The sequence below is a fragment of the Staurois parvus genome, unplaced genomic scaffold (assembly GCF_062004578.1).
Source record: "Staurois parvus isolate SC_StPar_1 unplaced genomic scaffold, SC_StPar_1.0 ptg000586l, whole genome shotgun sequence".
Taxonomy (NCBI): Eukaryota; Metazoa; Chordata; class Amphibia; order Anura; family Ranidae; genus Staurois; species Staurois parvus.
The window spans coordinates 3,466,485-3,485,284 of NW_028318382.1; the positions used below are offsets into that span (position 1 = coordinate 3,466,485).

Genomic DNA, 18,800 nt, shown 5'->3' on the forward strand with positions numbered 1-18,800 from the left:
TAAAATGCAGTTTATAACATGTGCATAGGGAGAAAAATTAAATTGCCCCGGCTGACAAAAGGTTAAACTGTCAAGAGGCAAAATAGCTGTCTCATTGGAAAGCTGACATTTATGCAGTGCGTATATGGCAATGAGATCACTTGACGTAAAGCTGAGTTGGTTCAGTTTTATTGACCTGATGCTAGTAGGCAGCTCAGCACTCAGGAATGTTGACTGAGAGAGTAAAAAGTCTCAACAGTTATGTACTGTACATGTTAAGGACAGTCTGAATACAAGCAATTAATCTTCCAGTTTGTCTTTTGTAAGAAAATCAAAGAGAACATAAACTCCATGCAGAGCTTCATTAGTGCCCCAAAGGCAAGAAGGACTCCCAGGGACAGGGTCGGCTAGCATTTAACATCAGGGTGTGGTCCTCAACAATAGTGGATCAATGTGTACACATGGGCACCAATCACTTTTTAGGATCCATGTACACAAGCCTACCCTGGCCGCAGGCAGCGGGAAATTGCAAATCGTGGCAAAATTACGGTACTGCAGTTGCCGTGTTTTGCCGCGGTTTTGCAGTGTTTTGTGTTTTCCCGAGGTCAGCAGTCAAAACACTCCTATCCTGAACGCATTTCTTTCGCGTTCAGGAAAGGGAGGTTTAACCTCACCTAACCGCGGCAGCTGCTAAACTCTGCTAAAAGCCTACGTGTATATGGGCACATAGGCTTTTATGGAGTTGAGTTTAGAAGCTTTGGCAAAAAAATACCAAATTGCGTTTAGCAGCTGCTTGTGTACATGAGCTCTTAGAGGAAAAGAAGAATTTATTTAAGCCAGCCATAAATGGGTTGCATCTGTCTGTTTCCAAAGGGGAGAGATTTGATCCATCTATAGGCAGGCTGGTTGTACCCAAGTCGATCCATTGATGGACTTTGGTTCAACCAGCCTGTTGGATTTTTTACATGTGATTACTGCCAGTGGCTATAACTGCTACTGCTAGCAGTAATCATTGTGTTCTCCAGATAGAGAAAGCTCCCTGCTGGCAGGATATAATTGCACTGCGGGAGGGATTCCCTCATCAACACTGGCTGTGTTGATGGGGGAATCAAGCGATTTCCTTTCCTTCCACCTATGGCGGAAGAAAAGAAAATCAAATCATCTTTGGGCTGCTTCACACACTCACACACAAACTCAAGGGAGAGAGACGGTAACGATACAGGACACCCATGGACTAGATATAGCTTCTGTGTCATATTTGGACAATAAACACATTGAAGATTCATCTGCAGCTGAGATTTAACTTTCACTGAATGGTCAGACCATGACTCGCTTTTAAAAGGGAATGCGTCATAAAGTGTTAACCATGAGTTAAATCTGTAATATTTGTGTGAGCTGAGTCCCTATTCACAAATACCTAATTTACCTGCACAGTGACTTCTGTTTTTTTTTTTTTTTTTCCGTAATATAGAAGATATAAGGGTAATCGTATATAGTCACTAGAAGACTCCCAAAAAAGTGTTGGGGGGACAAAAGCACTTCCCTAAAGCTGACTTGGCACTCTATAAATGTAGATTCTGATAGTAGGGCACCTAACCATTCAGCAGTCAACACCCTGGGGAGAAAACTCTATACTCCAGTGAGGTCTAAGCTTCCAAGCTTTAGATTCGAGCTGATCTGGCTACTCAAGACATCTGGGGTTCTTCCCTGGTACTTTGATCACCATATTACACAAACTAAACTCAAAGCAGGCCTTGATCCAGTTGCATGGTCACACTCCACAGACATCAGGGCTGAAAGGGTCTGGTGGCCAACAACATCTCTTCCCCAAGCAGATTAGGAATTAGAACACCTGTCAGGTTTTTATTACTGTCTGTGCACCCGTTGGGTATTGTCACCCTCTCTATTTGGCCTACTTACCATTATCACAATGGGAAATCTTCCAGTGAGGACACATCACTCTGCTAATGCTGGTAACCACCAAATCACTTTGGAGGATTTCTTCTCATCTCTTGTTTTGGCTATGTGAGAAGTGAAAGGGAAAATGCCAAAAAGATATTTGACCCTCACTCTACCCAAAAAGGTTTTTTTTTCTACTTCAATTAACCACTATACTAGGTAGCTTGTCCCTTTTTTTTCTATCTTTGCAGATATTCATACTATTATTAAATATTCACTTCTCCTTCAGTCTCCTCTCGCATTACTAACCTACTAAGTGACATATCGGCATGGATGTCACTCCACTTCCTCAAACTCAGTCTTTCCAAAACTGAGCTCTTAGTATTCCCTCCAGCCCGCGCCCCCCCCCCGACTTCTCCATCAAGATCAATAACACAACCATCAGTCCCTCCCCTCATGCCAGGGTACTAGGTGTAATCTTAGACTCCCATCTGTCCTTTCAGCCCCAAATCCAATCACTGTCCAACTCTTGTAAACTTCACCTCCACAACATCTCCAAGATACGCCCGTTCTTAACCTCGGAAACCACTAAGCAATGTATTCACTCCCTGGTTATATCTCGCCTTGACTATTGTAACTCCCTACTCATTGGCCTACCTCATCGCAAGCTATCCCCTCTTCAGTCTATCATGAATGCTGCTGCCAGACTCATGCACCTTACTAACCATTCTGTATCTGCCACCCCTCTCTGCCAATCCCTCCACTGGCTTCCCATTGCCCAATGAATAAAATTCAAAACAATAACAATAACATATAAAGCCATTTATAACTCTGCCCCAAATTACATCACCAATCTTGTCTCCAAATATCACCCAAACCGTACTCTCTGCTCCTCGCACGACCTCCTGCTCTCTAGCTCCCTTGTCTCCTCCTCCCATGCTCGTCTCCAGGACTTCTCCAGAGCTTCCCCCATCCTCTGGAACCCTCTACCCCAATTTATCAGACTATCACCTACTCTGCTCACTTTTAGGTGATCTCTGTCTTCAGGGAAGCCTATCCTGCCCTCAGCTAATAATGGAATCTTCTACTCCTCCTACCAGTCCATCCCCTACAGTTACTACCTTTTGTACCACTAGCCCCTCCCTCTTAGATTGTAACCTCCAAACTCTCATGTATTGAACTGTATTGTTGCTGTATTGTCTCCCGTTCTATTGTAAAGCACAGAGCAAACTGTTGGCGCTATATAAATCCTGTATAATACATCCTGTATAATACATCTGGTTTCCTCAATTTCACTTGTTTATCGCTAATTAAAAATGAGGTTAACAAATTCAAAGGCATGATTAACACCATGAATCATAATTTATTTACAGGGAGAAATTACTTTAACTATAGAGAGGGTTCAAAATAAGCAATAAAATGTCCATAGACATGTTTACCTGCCAAATTTTGGCCACATTGGGTGACTCCCTCTATTTCTATTGACACAGCAGATGTCTAGCTGATTTCATGGGCTGACTGGTTGCATTAAACATTGTCAGACAACAGTTTTTTTTTCCAGCTCAGAATATTGTTGCTGAAGATGTCTGGTATGTCTATGACAATTTGGATGACTTCTACTATTTAGTGAGCTTAAAGTGGTTATGCAATCTATGCATGAAGGTAAAAAAACCTTCAGTCTTCCTCCTTATTGGCTCAGACACTGCATCTATTGGCTCCTGCTGCTGTCAATCACAGCCAGTGAGGGGAGAGTGGGGGCAGGGCCAAGCCACACACTGTGTGTCTTATATACACACAATCAGCACACGCATGCCCCCAGACCAAATGGCTTGCTATGGGGGCACTCAGCAGGGGGGTGAAGCCAGGTGTGATGGCAGGGGACCTGAGAAGGGGAGGATTGGGGCTGCTCTATGCAAAACCATTATATAGAGCAGTGAGTATAACATGTTTGTTATTTTTTTTTTTTTATGTGTGTACCATTACAATCACTTTACATTTGGCCATGGACACTGCAATCAAGCTACAAAATCTCCCATTTAATAGCCATTTTGTAATGCAAGGGAATACCTGATTGAATATAAATTGGACAAATTGTTGCTGGCACATCTCAAGGAGATTGCACAGTCATATTGTAATGTCTATAAACCACTTTTAGACACAGGGAATAAGTTATTACAGTTTGTATGAATGAAATTTGATCTATGAATGCAGGGGGTGGACCTATCAGTGATCTACGATCTACCTGCCTTTCAGTCATAAGTCATGTTTCATTCATGGAAGCTGTAGTAGTGTCATCTAGGAATGGAGGAGCTGGGAGGAAAGGGCAGGCAAAGACGGGCACTCTTGATGAATATTTGTCACAGCCCCTTAGTTCTATTAACCCATCGCAGAGGAAGATTATAGCGGCAAGGTTGGGGAGCAGTGGAGGAGGAGGATTTTGGCAAGAGGAGGATACAAAGATAAATACTGCCCCTTGTGCTTTTATTTTGCTTTTAATTCTAACAGTTTATGCATATGTTGGATATATTAAGCCTTATGTGATTGTTCAATAATTTTTTAAAATGTTATTCAATTTGTGTGAACGCCAAGCCATAGGTTAAGGATGTGCTACAGGCTTATTGGTGATCTGAGTGCTAGCTATGAAACAGATGCAACCTGTATCAAAGAGGAGACTACAAAACACATGTTGCCCACTTGCATTCCTGGTTTAATGTGTTAAACAGAAATGGATCATTTTATACAGATTACTTTGCTTATAGTGGCAGCACAGGCCACATGGAAAAGTGCTTCAATTCGTGTTAGAGAGTTACCATTACTAACATATAGAATGCTAAGCAAATGTCAGAACAAACACAAAACTGAACAAAGATAGCATAAACAAAGTGTGACTAACCTGTATAAAAGTGGAGAGCACAAAACATGTGTTGCTCACTTGCATTCTGGGTTTAATGCGAGCTTGTTGGTATTAGTCTCCTGAAGTCACACTACAAATCATTAGAGCTCCCTTTAGCTGCAGCCCAGTAATAGAATTACCAGGAGGTTTATTCATTTACTTGCTACAGATGCTTGGCCAGGCTGTAGTCATTATCACATTGACCAGTGGTCCATTTCACTGTCTCATTGCAATAACTGATGCTGCAACAGGTAACGCATTGTTTAGGACTGTTAATTCAGTTTCCAGTATTTTTATAATATAAATCTTTAGCTGTATCATCAAATGTATTCTTTTGGAATGTTTAATTTGAATCTTTTGTGGTCCTTTTTATTATATACTTTGTTAAATGGCCTATCAATCCAAATTTGATGTTCAAATGAGAGTTGCATCACTACTATGTTTGGCAGGGTCTCTGGAGCCAAGAAACACTGTGCAGCCTCACTCAGAACTCCAAGGTGGGTGGCACAGTGCCAGGAACTATGGCAGTGACATCTATTTCCTCTGGGGTCTCAAATAGATACAAGATGGCAGCTACTAAGTAATACAAGACTGAGACATGTTTTGATACAGTGATCCTTTAATATCAATCGCCATTATTTTAAGGTTGATTTTGATCATGACCCGATAAACCATAAGCACAGTGAGGGGTAAGAAACCTTCCCATCCTTGTATGAATCCCACGGTATTAGAACCAGCTGCGATCTTCTTGCGATCTAATTTCCAAATTTATGTTTTTTTAATCTCTTCATTAAAACGCATGTGTGTGTGTCATAATTTTTTTTAAGACACAAAACAAAGTTAGCCAGTTTTTGAAAGACACATTAGTGACTGACTGATAAGAAAAGCCATTCTACCCAGTTGCCAAGAATGCAGACTTTTTGCATTCTGGACATTTGTCCCTGGGCCCTAAATGGAAGCACCGCTGAGTGCGCTGTCCAGCCCCATTTTACTGAAGCAGCTATCACCAGAGCCCTGTGCACTGGGGCTAAACGAACTCATCAGTTCAGCCACTAGAACTGACCCAGGTCTCCCTTACCTGTTCAGAGGCTGCCAGGCCCAGATACCAGTTTCAATCACACCAACAAACACAGGATCAGTTTAGGGGATGTCTTTTTTGTGGATTTATTGCAGTATTTAACAGGAGAGAGGGGTGAGGGTGCAGGAAACTCCAAAATGCAAAACAGTCCCAGGACAGATTCTCAAGCACAAATCTGGTAGCAGCAGCCTTTGATGGAGATAGAAGGGATCAGGGGCGGACTGACCATTCGGGTACTCAGGCTTTTTTGGGTGTGGTTTGAGTGTGGGCGAGGACACAGGGGCCCCATGATCCCCTATTGCCCGGGGGCCCCATGAGTTGTCAGTCCACCCCTGGAAGGGATAACCAGTTAAGACTCTGTATGAGCAGTTCCAGTCCTCGCAGCAACTTCTAGCATTAACCCCCAAACCACATGCACACCTGGAGTCCCAGGCCAAGATCCTTCTCACAATATCCAAGGACTTTATTGGGGAACAGGGAATTTGGCACTAATTGTTGTGGTCATTCACTCAGCTTCCATGTGACACTCTTTGTTGACAAAAGTGTCTTCCTGCAAATGTCTTTCAGTCCAAGTTCCTCCAGCCATCAGCCATGCACATGCTGAAGCTTTTAATTCATTTGCCAAGTCAATTTCAGTTCTTTTATTAGACCTGTTTTGTAATGAGGCTTTTTATTCCATCAGGTTTTACCTCGAGTCCTGGCAGTGCCCTATCATCAGATCTCACTAGCTCTTGGTGTGCCATTAATCATGATCCATGCTGATTTTGTCTTGGCCAACTGGAAAAAAAAGGACCTACTGGGGTATGATCACCTCTATGACTCCTTGTTGTTTCATGTCATAGGGTTCATTTAAAGACATAAGGACATCTTTATCTTTCTGTATTAATAGAACACACATGTTCTATTGTGAAATCTTACACAATAAGATTTTGGACACAATACAAAGTTTATCGGTTTGGGATTGGGATAACCTCTGGAAAATGTGTGTCCATACTAATTGTTTGTTTCCTTCCTTCCTTTGCTCCTGGGGACTCTTGTGAAGGCCTCTAACAATAGAGTAAGTGAAACTCAATTTCTTTTATACAACTCTTTGAAGTACTTAAAGGTTTACTTTATTGGGGAACAGGGAATTTGGCACTGATTGTTGTGGTCTTCTGGGTGTGTAACATAAAACACTGTGGGGTACTAGAAAGTTAGTACTTTCTACAGGATCCTACCATGAAATTGTTCAGTAGGATTACCCATAGACATGATGGTCATCTGTACCATCATAAATGGTTTAGGAAATGATCACAAGTCTATTGAAAGGCTGCCTGTTCTACTAAGAAAAATCATCCACTGTAAATGCCCCTAGTATTTTAGTTTTTAGGGGCTCTTGCTCAGTAAATAAATAATGCTTTTTTTTTTTTTTGAATACCAAAATCATTGTACTATACAGTAACGATGGCAAACAAAAATGCACTATCATGTGCAAAGCAACCCATAGTGACCAGTGATATCACATTTTTGTGACGTCTATTAAGCTAAAGTGGAACTTCAGCCAAAAAAAGTAATTGTTTTCTTCTCCCTAGCCTCTAAGTGACATGCAGCCTTTTTTGGGAGGAGTGAGTACAATATGTAAAGCCATTTTGGTTAGAGTAGAGGAGGGTTAAATCCACTGTGTGTGTGTCTGTGTTTGTGTTTATCTTCCATCTGTGTCTCATTAGGAAGAATTCCCTTCACCTACCTTGTAGACTCAACAGGATTTGAGGGGCAGCACAGTGGCTAAATGGTTAGCACTTCCACCTGGCAGCACTAGGGTCGTTGGTTCGAATACCAGCCTCGGCACCTCCTGCCTGGAATTTGCATGTTTTCCCTGTGCTTGCGTGGGTTTCCTCTGGTACTCTGGTTTCCTCCCACAAAGACATGCTGCTTGGTAAACTGTCCCTAGTGTAGCACCTTCTAGTGTGCTACTAGAATAGTGTAGTGTATTGCAAGTAAAATCATTGTGTATGACTCATGGTAGCTGTGTGAATCTGTGATTGAGGTTGGGTTATTGCAGGCCAGCTGGATGACTTAACAGGTTGTGGCTCTATCACCTCCTTCTGACTCTGGGGGACCATGGAACCTTCCAGAAGTCGGTAAGCAGGAAGGGGTGGAGACCTAATCTGCATGTTTATGGGAGTCCAGCCAATCCCAGCTTTGGAGGCAGAGTAGAGTGGTGGACTGGCCCATAAATATGGGAGAGTCAGGCTGACAGTCGATGTGGGGAGAAGATGGAGTACTGAGAAAACTTGGTGCCTGGTAGGGGTCCCCTCAGTCTGGGGGGGAGTGCAGCCTCCAAGCTGGGCTCAGGAATATACATTCAGCAATGCAGCATGAATGGGATCCAGACCTGGAGCAGTGGGAGCAAAGAGGACAGAGTGAGTACATCAGCACACCCTGGGATCCACAAGGGGAAAGACTGCCACATGCAGCAAGCTTTCAAAGGACAGCCCTGGTCTGAATCCTTTATCCTTGTCCCAGGAGATCTTCAGAGCAGCCAGGAGGGCTGGTAGTGTCTGCAGGCTGTGAAGCTGGGAGCAGTTCTATGGGGGGAGAGAAGACATCTCTGCATGTAGTTATAAGAAGCTAAGCTGATTTTGAGGGGCTGCTAGTTCCTCACCCGTAAAGGGCTGTAGCTACTGACCCACAAAGACTGATGGTTTTCAAGGAAAGTGAACAGTCCAGGATCTGTTTCTGTATATAGGAAGGAAGTTGTCCCCTCCCTTCATTTATTCAAGCCAAACTGGGCATAACATAATCCCTATTTCCCTATCCAAGTTATTTCCCCTGATAAAATAACAAACCAAGTTCACGGACTGTTCACTGTATGTGGTTGAAAATGTGAAAAATACATATTTATATTACACACTGAGATTAGCCACAGAGTTGTTTAAAAGCCCAGCTCCAGGCAAATATGAAATTTAATTAGTGGATTGTGCATCCATTGCCACCTTCCTATGCAGCCTGCAAGGTAATGGATCCAAGTCAAACTTTCCTCTATGAGCCAGGATAACTTCCTGCTCTGGGGATCAAACCTTTTTACTGCTTGTTATCTTCTTGGGTTTTGGTCCCTTCACCACCCTTGTGAGTTCTCCTGTCTCTGGAGTCTATAAGTGAGGATTTGCTTTAAGTGTCACCACCGTAAATAGGACAGACACCCAAAGAAGGAGCCCAGAAGTAAACAGAACTAGAGAAGAATCATTACATGATCGTGGCTTAGTGTAAGTTAAATGGAGGTTGGGCTGGGGTTGGAGGGCAGTTGCTAATATACTGGAGTTGGGTTTTAATACTTCTGAAGCTACCAACCTGTAGACATCACTGGCTGAATACTTGCTCTGGGTTAGTAAGCACCTGTGTCAAGGGGCTTTTGTTTGCTTCACTAAAGTCCAACAGTGACCGACCTACTGACCTTGTTTTTTTTTTCTCAGATAAGCCCTATTTTCCAGTTAATCTATATCTGAACGACACACACATTTCCCAGCATGATGAAAGATTACTGCATGCCGTTCTACAGATTTTTGTAGTTTCACCCTATTCATTAGTCCTTGTTTGTTTTTTATACACTACATAGATTTTTTTTTAAGTGAAACATTTCTTTGTATTTTGGGAAAAAAATTACATGGTTTATAAGAACACAGGAAAAGTGTTTTTGTTATTATTCAAAGAAATAGGTTTGTTGATGGATTTCCAAAAGACGGAAAGTGTCCCAGCACACAATTTAAAGTGTACATAGGGACATTTAATGGTAACTCACTACTGCTTGAGGAAAAAAAGGATTCTGCAGCAGCCCCAAAACATTGCATAGTTTTTGACAGATGTCTCTATGTGCCTTTTAAAGGGTATGTTGATGGTGCTTTGCAACTTTTAGACATTTCTGATGGCACCAGCCGTCATTTGGTCACCTTCGCTCTCATCATTGTTGAGGTTTATGGCTGCAAGAAGTGCATTGGATCTTGTGCATTTGTTTATTTTTAACTGATCACCTGAAGCCATAGCTACTTTTTGCTTTTGTCACATGCATTTTTATTGTTTTTTTAATCTTGAAAGAACGAATCCAAAAATATATCAGTGGATATATCCAAAAATATATCAGTGTAGTATTTTGTGGATCATGCTTTGTTTCTTAAAGAGGATTTATTTAATTCCATATTTAATTTCTCGATAGTTAAGCAAGGGCAACAATGCTTATGAGTTCTGGGTTTGCATGCTATTACCCACTGTAATATTTAAACTTAGAAACACCAGCCAGCTGTATTGGTTAAAGCAGTCTTTTTTCTTATTTTCATTAAACAAGCAATTTTATACTTTTATTCTACTATGTGCATTATCAACTTACCCTGCAAATCTCAATCATGCTGATTCCGAACTTCTAGTTTTAGTTTTCTGGTACAATCATTTTTTATTGTTGCAACAAAGATAAAACGTACAAGATATCACCCACACAGGGGGAATACAACAAGAATTGAGTTAACTAAGCATGGTGTGTAACAATTTGTTTTACTTTAAGTTTGCTAAGGGACTACCGTACGAACAAAGTCATCAGTCTACACGTTTTCCCTGGGCCCCCCAGTGCCCAGGGATATACCAAAAGATAAGAAAAAAAAAAGGATGGGAAGGGGGAGGTTGGTGAGCGGACATGCCAGTCCTGGTAGGGGGAATGGAATAGGAAGAGGGAGTGAAGGAGAAAGATTCTAGCAGGAATAAGACTGAGGGATGGGAGGGGAGAGGGACAGGGAAGGGTGTTCCTGCAGGCTTGGGCGAATGTATCAACAACTAAAGGCTGCCAAGGCTGGTCGAGTGCAAAGTGGGCAGGGCATACGACCATCAGGGGGTCCAACTTTCAAAAATTTGGCATAGGAGTCATGGAGGATGCTTTACATCTTTTAATTTATCATAAGGGTCATCAGGTTGCCTTTCACCACTGCAAACAAGTCAGAGGGTGTCTTCAAAGCCCTAGCTATGGCACGCTTTGCAGCAATAAACAAATGGGTTGCAATTTTCTGTTGATATGAGAATAAGCCAGGAATTGGACAATATAGTAGTGGCTACTTAGCATGTTTTTGGATAGGTACATGGAATAACGTGTGTAGGAGCCTGAAGACCCAAGACCAAAATCTGCTATAGGGAGGACTGCAAGAGGATATACTGGTGCTGGTCATAGAGGCACTGTAATATGGGAGTTCAATCCCCTATTTGTTTTATACTCGTTTTATTACTTACAATAAATACTACACTATGATGCTTTTATATGGTATCTCCTGCTTTGGTACTGAGTGAGTGAACAGCCATCATAATAAAGAAGGATCTGGGGAACACCTTAAAGAGAAAGAATCCTTGAGAGTTAAAGCACAGTTTGAGCTACCTGTAATAAGGGGTCATAAACCTCTTGTGAGTGTGCATTTGTTTTGTGAGCACACTTCATGTACTAACATGAGAGACAAATAGGTTTATGAGTGCTGGTTTGATATACTTACCTCATAGACACCTACTGGCAGCTTCCTGTTCTTTTCAGGACTAACCTGTAGGCAGGTTAACCATTTTTGGACCAAACTCCCTGTAATCAAGGTTTGGAGGCTCTTTCCCACACAAAGCTTCTCTGAGACTCTGAATTCTGGGTCCCAAATGAGGACTTTATCACCCTAAGAGAACTGTAAACCTGTTTTCTCCTCTGCAGCTGGACCACCCAGGAACCCTCTTAACCTGGATGGGTGAGAACCAGAACCCTGGAGTACTCCAAAAATGTATGTTATCACCCCCCTTAAAGGGACCATGACTCAAATAGTGGGCAAACCTATCTACCTTTCAGGACCCATCCCTGGTGTCCTGTATACTACCTATTATATCCATGTTTTAGAGTCTACTAAGATGTATTAAGTATTTTAGAACCCTGACCAACCCCCCCAGTAGTATGTTATACAATAAAGAATTCACTCCCTCAAGAATACTGTATAAACTGTTTCAGAATTCACAGTGGCTAAATGGTTAGCACTTCCTCCTGGCAGTACTAGGGTCGTTGGTTTGAATCCCAGCCACGGCATCACCTGCCTGGAGTTTGCATGTTCTCCCTGTGCCTGCGTGGGTTTCCTCCGGGTACTCCGCTTTCCTCCCGCACTCCAAAGACATGCTGGTAGGTTAATTGGATCCTGTCTAAATTGACCCTAATATGTGTATGTATGAATGTAAGTTAGGGACCTTAGATTGTACACCCCTTGAGGGTTAGGGACTGATGTGAATGTACAATATATATGTGTAAAGCAATATATAAGCTCTATATAAGTACCTAAAATAAATAAATATGTAAATCCCAATTTTTTTCTTTATGCATTTTTGCATAGATTAGCATTCTATTTGGTTTGCTCTCTCTGTTCTTCTGGTGAGATTTCTCTTCACTTCCTGTCTTGGAGACATGCCAGGATGTCCCCAGAGTGGAAAGAATTCTCATCTTAGACAGTTGTCATCAGCACATTTGTTTCCCACTAGAACAGTGGTCTCCAAACTGCAGCTCTGGGGCTGAATGTGTGCCTTTATTGGGCCCTTGCGGCATTATTCCTGCCATTAATACCAATAATGGGGTTTAATTCCTGCCACTGACACCAACAACAGGGCACTATTCCTTCCACTGACACCAACAATGGGGCATAATCATTTCTATTGACAACAAAAATGGGGCACTATTCCTCCCAACAACACCAACTATTTCTCCCCCTACTATCAAAGATCAGGCATTGTTTACTGCCACTGAGCATCTGGTCCCCCTAAATTCTGAAGGACAGTAAACTGGCCCTTTGCTTAGAATGTTTGGAGGCCCCTGCACTAGAAGATTCACCCCCTCCTTCTACTACGTGCACTTATGACTTTTGTCAAGGTGACAGTGATCACCAGGACAAATAAAGGAGTAAATCTTCAGTGAAACCTCAATAGAAAATATCTATCTTTTTGTCTATACCTTCCATACTCTATCCCAAATGACCTTATATAAACTTTGAGTATCTCTATTTTTACATGTGATTTGACCACAAGAGGGTAAGGGGTGAGTGGTTAGCTGGCTTGGTCCTGGCCCTGGTCGTATTGAGAATACAGAGGGACACGAGTTATTGATGATGTGATGTGACCTTTCACAGAACAGTAATGGATCCCTATTCTGACAAGGAGTGACTTTTGTACATTTAGGTCACCTAACACTGAGCATAGATGCCTATATGTCTCACCAAAAGCAATTTTTCTGTTCTGCCAGGTTCTGTTGTAAACCTTTTCCTGTTTTAATGGTGATTGTGGCATTCCTCTTTCTCCAAAGAAAAGGGAAAGATCAGAACCAATGCAGATAGAGATTTCTATATTGCATTATAAAACCTCTTTGTATTAAGCAATTATTTTAATTTTCAGAGGTGCTTGTTATCCTGAAGTAGCTTACTGCTACATAGGCACAATCATTCTTCTGTTACTCACATACAGGTACCCTAATATAGTCAGGTGATGAAGGTCTTGGGTGAAGGTCTTGTGGGCAGATCTGACCAGATTCAAGAAGGGGATGGCTTCGAATCTGCAAACTACAAAGGGTTCATAAGTGTTTAATTCATTTATATGTTCATTGATAAACTTCAGATATTGCAGTTTGGTGGTTTTGAAACCTTTGTATTGCTTGTAAGTAACATGGTCTAAGCTAAAGTTCCCTAATAAAGCCACCGCTCAGTCAGATCTTCTAATGTGCATACTTGTTGTGAGGCAGAAAATGCTGAAATCACTGGATCACCATGACAGCTAGGAACCTTGTATTTTCAGGAGAAGGGGGTCAGTTATTGGTAGTGAGGCTGACATTTGTTTATAATGTATGGCCAGCAATTCACAAGTGAAATTCTCTGCACAGCTCACATTTCTTATGTCTTGTCCATAGGAACCTATCCACCATTGTGTCTCTTCCAGGAGGTGACAGTCTGCAGGGCTTTGTACTGGTCACCTTGATGGTGGAAGTGGCAGCCATCCCGGCAGCCAAGGTAGGTAGTGGCAGGAAAGCATAAAAAGTCTATTCTTCAGCCTGCTAAGGTGAGATCTTATCGTAGTGTGATAAAATGTGCTAAGTAAATAGATCCCAAGCCCTGTAATGACGCCTGTGAAGTGTAGGCTGCCTGGATACAGTTTGTATTTCTCTGTTTGCTTTCACCACCACTGATACATTCAGCTTTTTCAAAACATTATACACTTATTGATGACATCAAGCATTGCTGACTAATCTGAACGCCTTTGTGCTATTTTTGACTGTATACAAAGAGTTTGCAATGCAATTAATGAAACTGTGCAAACTGATGATGAAAACCAATATCATTCTGGAAGAGGAAAGGCCTTAGCTATTGCACAATGCACAATAGCTTAGTGGTTTGCACTCCTGCCTTGCAGGACTAGGGTCCTCTGATTCCCAATTAGGATGTTACCTGCATGGAGTTTGCATTTTCTCCCCGTGTTTCTGTGGGTTTTCTCCAGATACTCCAATTTCCTCCCACACTCGAAATATATGCCAATAGGCCATAGTATGTGAATTCTGGTAGGGACCTTAGATTGTGGGTTTCTTGAGGGACTGATGCAAATATACAAATGTAAAGTGCTGAGTAAATTGTCGGTGCTATATACAGTAAATACCTGAAATACATATTTATAAGAATGTGAATGCATTCAACAAGAGCAAGGATTTACTGTCCTTCAGGCAACCATGTGCCATCATTCTCATGGGACAATAGTGCCCCATTGTTGCTTTCAAAGGGAGGAAGAGTGCCTCATCATTAGTGTCAGTTGGAGGAATAGTGTCCCATTGTTGGTATCAATGGGTTGAATAATGCCCCACCAATTGTGTTAGTAGGAGGGATGATGGCCCTTCATTGGTGTCAGTTGGAGGAATAGTGCCTCAAGGGCCAGATACAGGCAAGCAAAGGGCTACATCTGGCCACTGGGCTGTAGTTTACAGACCACTGAACAAGAGTGTGAATGTTGAACAGTCTTTGTATCTTTTAATTGAATGGTCTAATAGGCATGCATGTTCATATGGTAGACATGGCTTTACATGTTCTAGATAAGCGTTCTCAGCACTCTTTGGAGGGGGTTTAGCCTGTGGAAAAAAAATAGCTCCACTTTGCCAATAGGTTGTCCCACCATTTATATTTGGTTGGATGACTGATGATCAATAATCACCTATAGATATGATTGTTAGACAAAGAAGCAGGTGTCTTATTTGGACATCTCTCTGCTTATTCTGCTTTGTCTTTCTGTTGGCATGTTCCTGATGAGTACTCCTGATAAGTACTGCCCCACCCTCGCTTAGTCTGAGCTTCCCTGTGAAAGGGATTACAGTAGCCATCAAGACAAATTCTAAATAACTGCATTTAAAAACATATTTAAATTTTTTTAATGAATAGATGTTTACATTAATTTGTATTTTTTTTAACCTTGCCAGGATTTTGACATAAATATTTAAAATCAGACAGTAAAATGAGAAAAAGAGCCTTTTACGTTAATTTCTTTGTTTTGTAGCGTGCCCCCAAAACTAGGAAGCATGAAAGATAAAGAAAGGTACACCTTCTGATGCATGTTTTTCATTTTTTTTTATGCCAAGTCAGAGGTCGCATAAAGTCTAAACATTTAAGATTTTTTAAAAGAATAGTTGTGCGTGGTTCTCTTTATGCTTAGCATACCACAATACCTGGTCCAGATATGAGTATTCTTAATACCAGGGGCGGACTGACAACTTATGGGGCCCCCGGGCAATAGGGGATCATGGGGCCCCTGTGTCCTTTCCCAAACTCAAAAAAGCCTATGAAAAAGGTACCAGGGGCATCTCATGGGGCCCCCTACTGACCCCGGGCCCTCGGGCAGTGCCCGAGTTTCCAAATAATCAGTCCACCCCTGCTTAATACAGATATTAAATTGATAGGATAAATTCAGTGTGACGAATTTGCTAAATTTTGCTGTCTTGTTTGCAGGCCGTCATTCAGGCAGTAAAATCTGTGGAGTCTGATGACAAGCAAGCACTGTTTTCTGCTCTGCAGGACATGGAACACTCCATAAACATGATGAGAGAGGCTCTCCATCTCATGTACGGTTAGTAAGCATGAACTTTATTCCTATACCCATTCTTTACCACACCTCTATATTAGATCAAACTATCCCCATTTTTATTCCCAGCATTTAGTGCAACTAGTCAGTGTTCATGGTTCTCTGCTGATTTATGCCATTTCTAAAAAGCCAAATTCCTTGCCACTTTCGCTATTCTTGTTGGTGCTACCTCTACCTGCCCCTGGATTTCTGATTGGAGGAAGGAAAGTTGCATGTTGCCTGCTCTTTCCTGCAATCATTATTAAGAATGGACAAGGCACAGGGAAAGCCATACTGATCTACTATTTCCTAGGGCAGCTAACTTTAAGGGGGAAGGTTGTCCTGTCCTTTTTGCTGTCTTACAGAATTTTCTTAATGCTAGAAACAGCAGCTTAATTCTATGATGGGTATGACTCCAAAGACATGCTGGTAGGTTAATTGGCTCCTGTCTAAATTGGCCCTAGTATGTATATGTATGATTGTGAGAGTTAGGGACTTTAGATTGTACACCCCTTGAGGGTTAGGGACTGATGTGAATGTACAATATATACAGTGGGGATCGAAAGTTTGGGCACCCCAGCTAAACATTTGTATTAATGAGCATAAAGAAGCCAAGGAAAGATGGAAAAATCTCCAAAAGGCATCAAATTACAGAATAGACATTCTTATAATATGTCAACAAAAGTTAGATTTTATTTCCATCATTTACACTTTCAAAATAACAGAAAACCAAAAAATGGCGTCTGCAAAATTTTGGGGACCCTGCAGAGTTAATATCTTGTACTGCCCCCTTTGGCAAGTATCACAGCTTGTAAACGCTTTTTGTAGCCAGCCAAGAGTCTTTCAATTCTTGTTTGAGGTATCTTTGACCATTCTTCCTTACAAAAGTCTTCCAGTTCTTTGAGATTTCTGGGCTGTCTGTCACGCACTGCTCTTTTAAGGTCTATCCATAGATTTTCAATTATGTTGAGGTCAGGAGATTGTGAAGGCCATGGCAAAACCTTCAGTTTACGCCTCTTGATGTAATCCCCCGTGGATTTCAAGGTGTGTTTAGGATCATTTTCCATTTGTAGGAGCCATCCTCTCTTTAACTTCAGCTTTTTCACAGATGGCATCAAGTTACCATCCAAAATTTGCTGAAATTTTATTGAATCCATTTTTCCTTCTACTCGTGAGATGTTCCCTGTGCCACTGGCTGCAACACAACCCCAAAGCATGATTGATCCAACCCCATGCTTAACAGTTGGACAGAGGTTCTTTTCATTAAATTCTGTGCCCCTTCTTCTCCAAACGTACCTTTGCTCATTCCGGCCAAAAAGTTCAATTTTAACCTCATCGGTCCACAGAACTTGTTTCCAAAATGCATCAGGCTTGTCTATATGTTCATTTTCAAAGTTCAAACAATGATTTTTGTGGTGAGGAAGTAGAAGAGGTTTTCTTCTGATGACTCTTCCATGAAGACCATATTTGTACAAGTATCTCTTTATAGTGGAATAGTGTACCACAACTCCAGTGTCTGCCAGATCTTTCTGGAGGGATCGTGCAGTCAAACGTGGGTTTTGAATTGTTTTTCTCACAATCCTGCGAGCTGTTCTGTCTGATATTTTTCTTGGTCTTCCAGATCTTGCTTTAACTTCCACTGTTCCTGATGACTGCCATTTCTTAATTACATTCCGAACAGAGGATATTGACATCTGAAAACGCTTTGCTATCTTCTTATAGCCTTCTCCAGCTTTGTGAGCGTCAACTATTTTCAGTTTCAGTTTTCTAGACAACTGCTTAGAAGAACCCATGGTGCTGATTGTTGGGGCAAGGTCAGATGAGTCTGGGCATTTAAAACCTTTGAGATTGACATAACCTGGTCTTCCCAGATGATGACTGAGAACAATCCATGACACTGGCAGGTCTCAGCTTTGCAAAGGGGGCAGTGAATGCTATAAATTCTGCAGGGTGCCCAAACTTTTGCAGACGCCATTTTTTGGTTTTCTGTTATTTTGAAAGTGTAAATGATGGAAATAAAATCTAACTTTTGTTGACATATTATAAGAATGTCTAATCTGTAATTTGATGCCTTTTGGAGATTTTTCCATCTTTCCTTGGCTTCTTTATGCACATTAATACAAATGTTTAGCTGGGGTGCCCAAACTTTCAATCCCCACTGTATGTAAAGCGCTGCGTAAATTGACGGCGCTATATAAGTACCTGAAATAAAATAAATAATGGGTCTCATAAACAAAGTTCATTACAGGGTCCTATAGCTCTTCAACTACTATGGCTTTTCAATGCCTTTCATAGTATTGATAGATGTAGTAAAACACATAAAATCCAGTTGATTTTGCTCAAAGATCATCTTTGTTTGGGTATCTTACAAGTCAACATGGCAAAGAAAAACTCAGTTTAAGAAGGAAAGCAGGTATCCTCCACTCAAAGCATAAATTCCTACTATCTCCCAGTCTACTCTACTCTGAGCCTCCTCACTCCAAGTGCACCAAAGGAAAAAGCAAAGCAGCTGCACACAGATGCACAGGTAATCAAAGTTTTATTCTAGCAATCACCACTGCCATAGTCCCTGCCTGGAGATCACCCACTCTGCTACGTTTCTGTCACATCAAGTTTAGTCGTAGAAGTGGTCGTGCCAGAAGGGAGACACTTTATATACACTGCAGGCACATAAAGTACATAAGATGCCTCTCTTCTGGCACCTCCACCTCTATGACTAAGCCCAATGTGAATGATCTACAGTCATCGGTGTGTGGCTGGTTTACCTTTTCCTTTGATGGAAAAGTACTGGAAAGATAATTAAAATAGTGGCATGCTTTTATAGCAATGTGATATTTGTGACTGAACTGT

The 18,800-nt window shown here is 41.6% G+C and overlaps 1 protein-coding gene across 2 annotated transcripts in view; it reads left to right on the forward strand.

Annotated features, from left to right (window-relative positions):
- The window catches only part of LOC149450041 (indoleamine 2,3-dioxygenase 2-like), an 85,611-nt gene that overhangs the window by 29,081 nt on the left and 37,730 nt on the right, over window positions 1–18,800 (forward strand). For both annotated transcript variants that reach the window (XR_016315323.1, XM_089692474.1), the window contains exons 4-7: window positions 6,532–6,650; window positions 6,892–6,906; window positions 13,765–13,864; window positions 15,839–15,956. Coding sequence is in view for 1 of the 2 variants with exons in the window: in XM_089692474.1 (XP_089548600.1) it covers window positions 6,532–6,650; window positions 6,892–6,906; window positions 13,765–13,864; window positions 15,839–15,956 (352 nt within the window). In the remaining variant the exon portion in view is untranslated. The remainder of the gene's footprint in view (window positions 1–6,531; window positions 6,651–6,891; window positions 6,907–13,764; window positions 13,865–15,838; window positions 15,957–18,800) is intronic.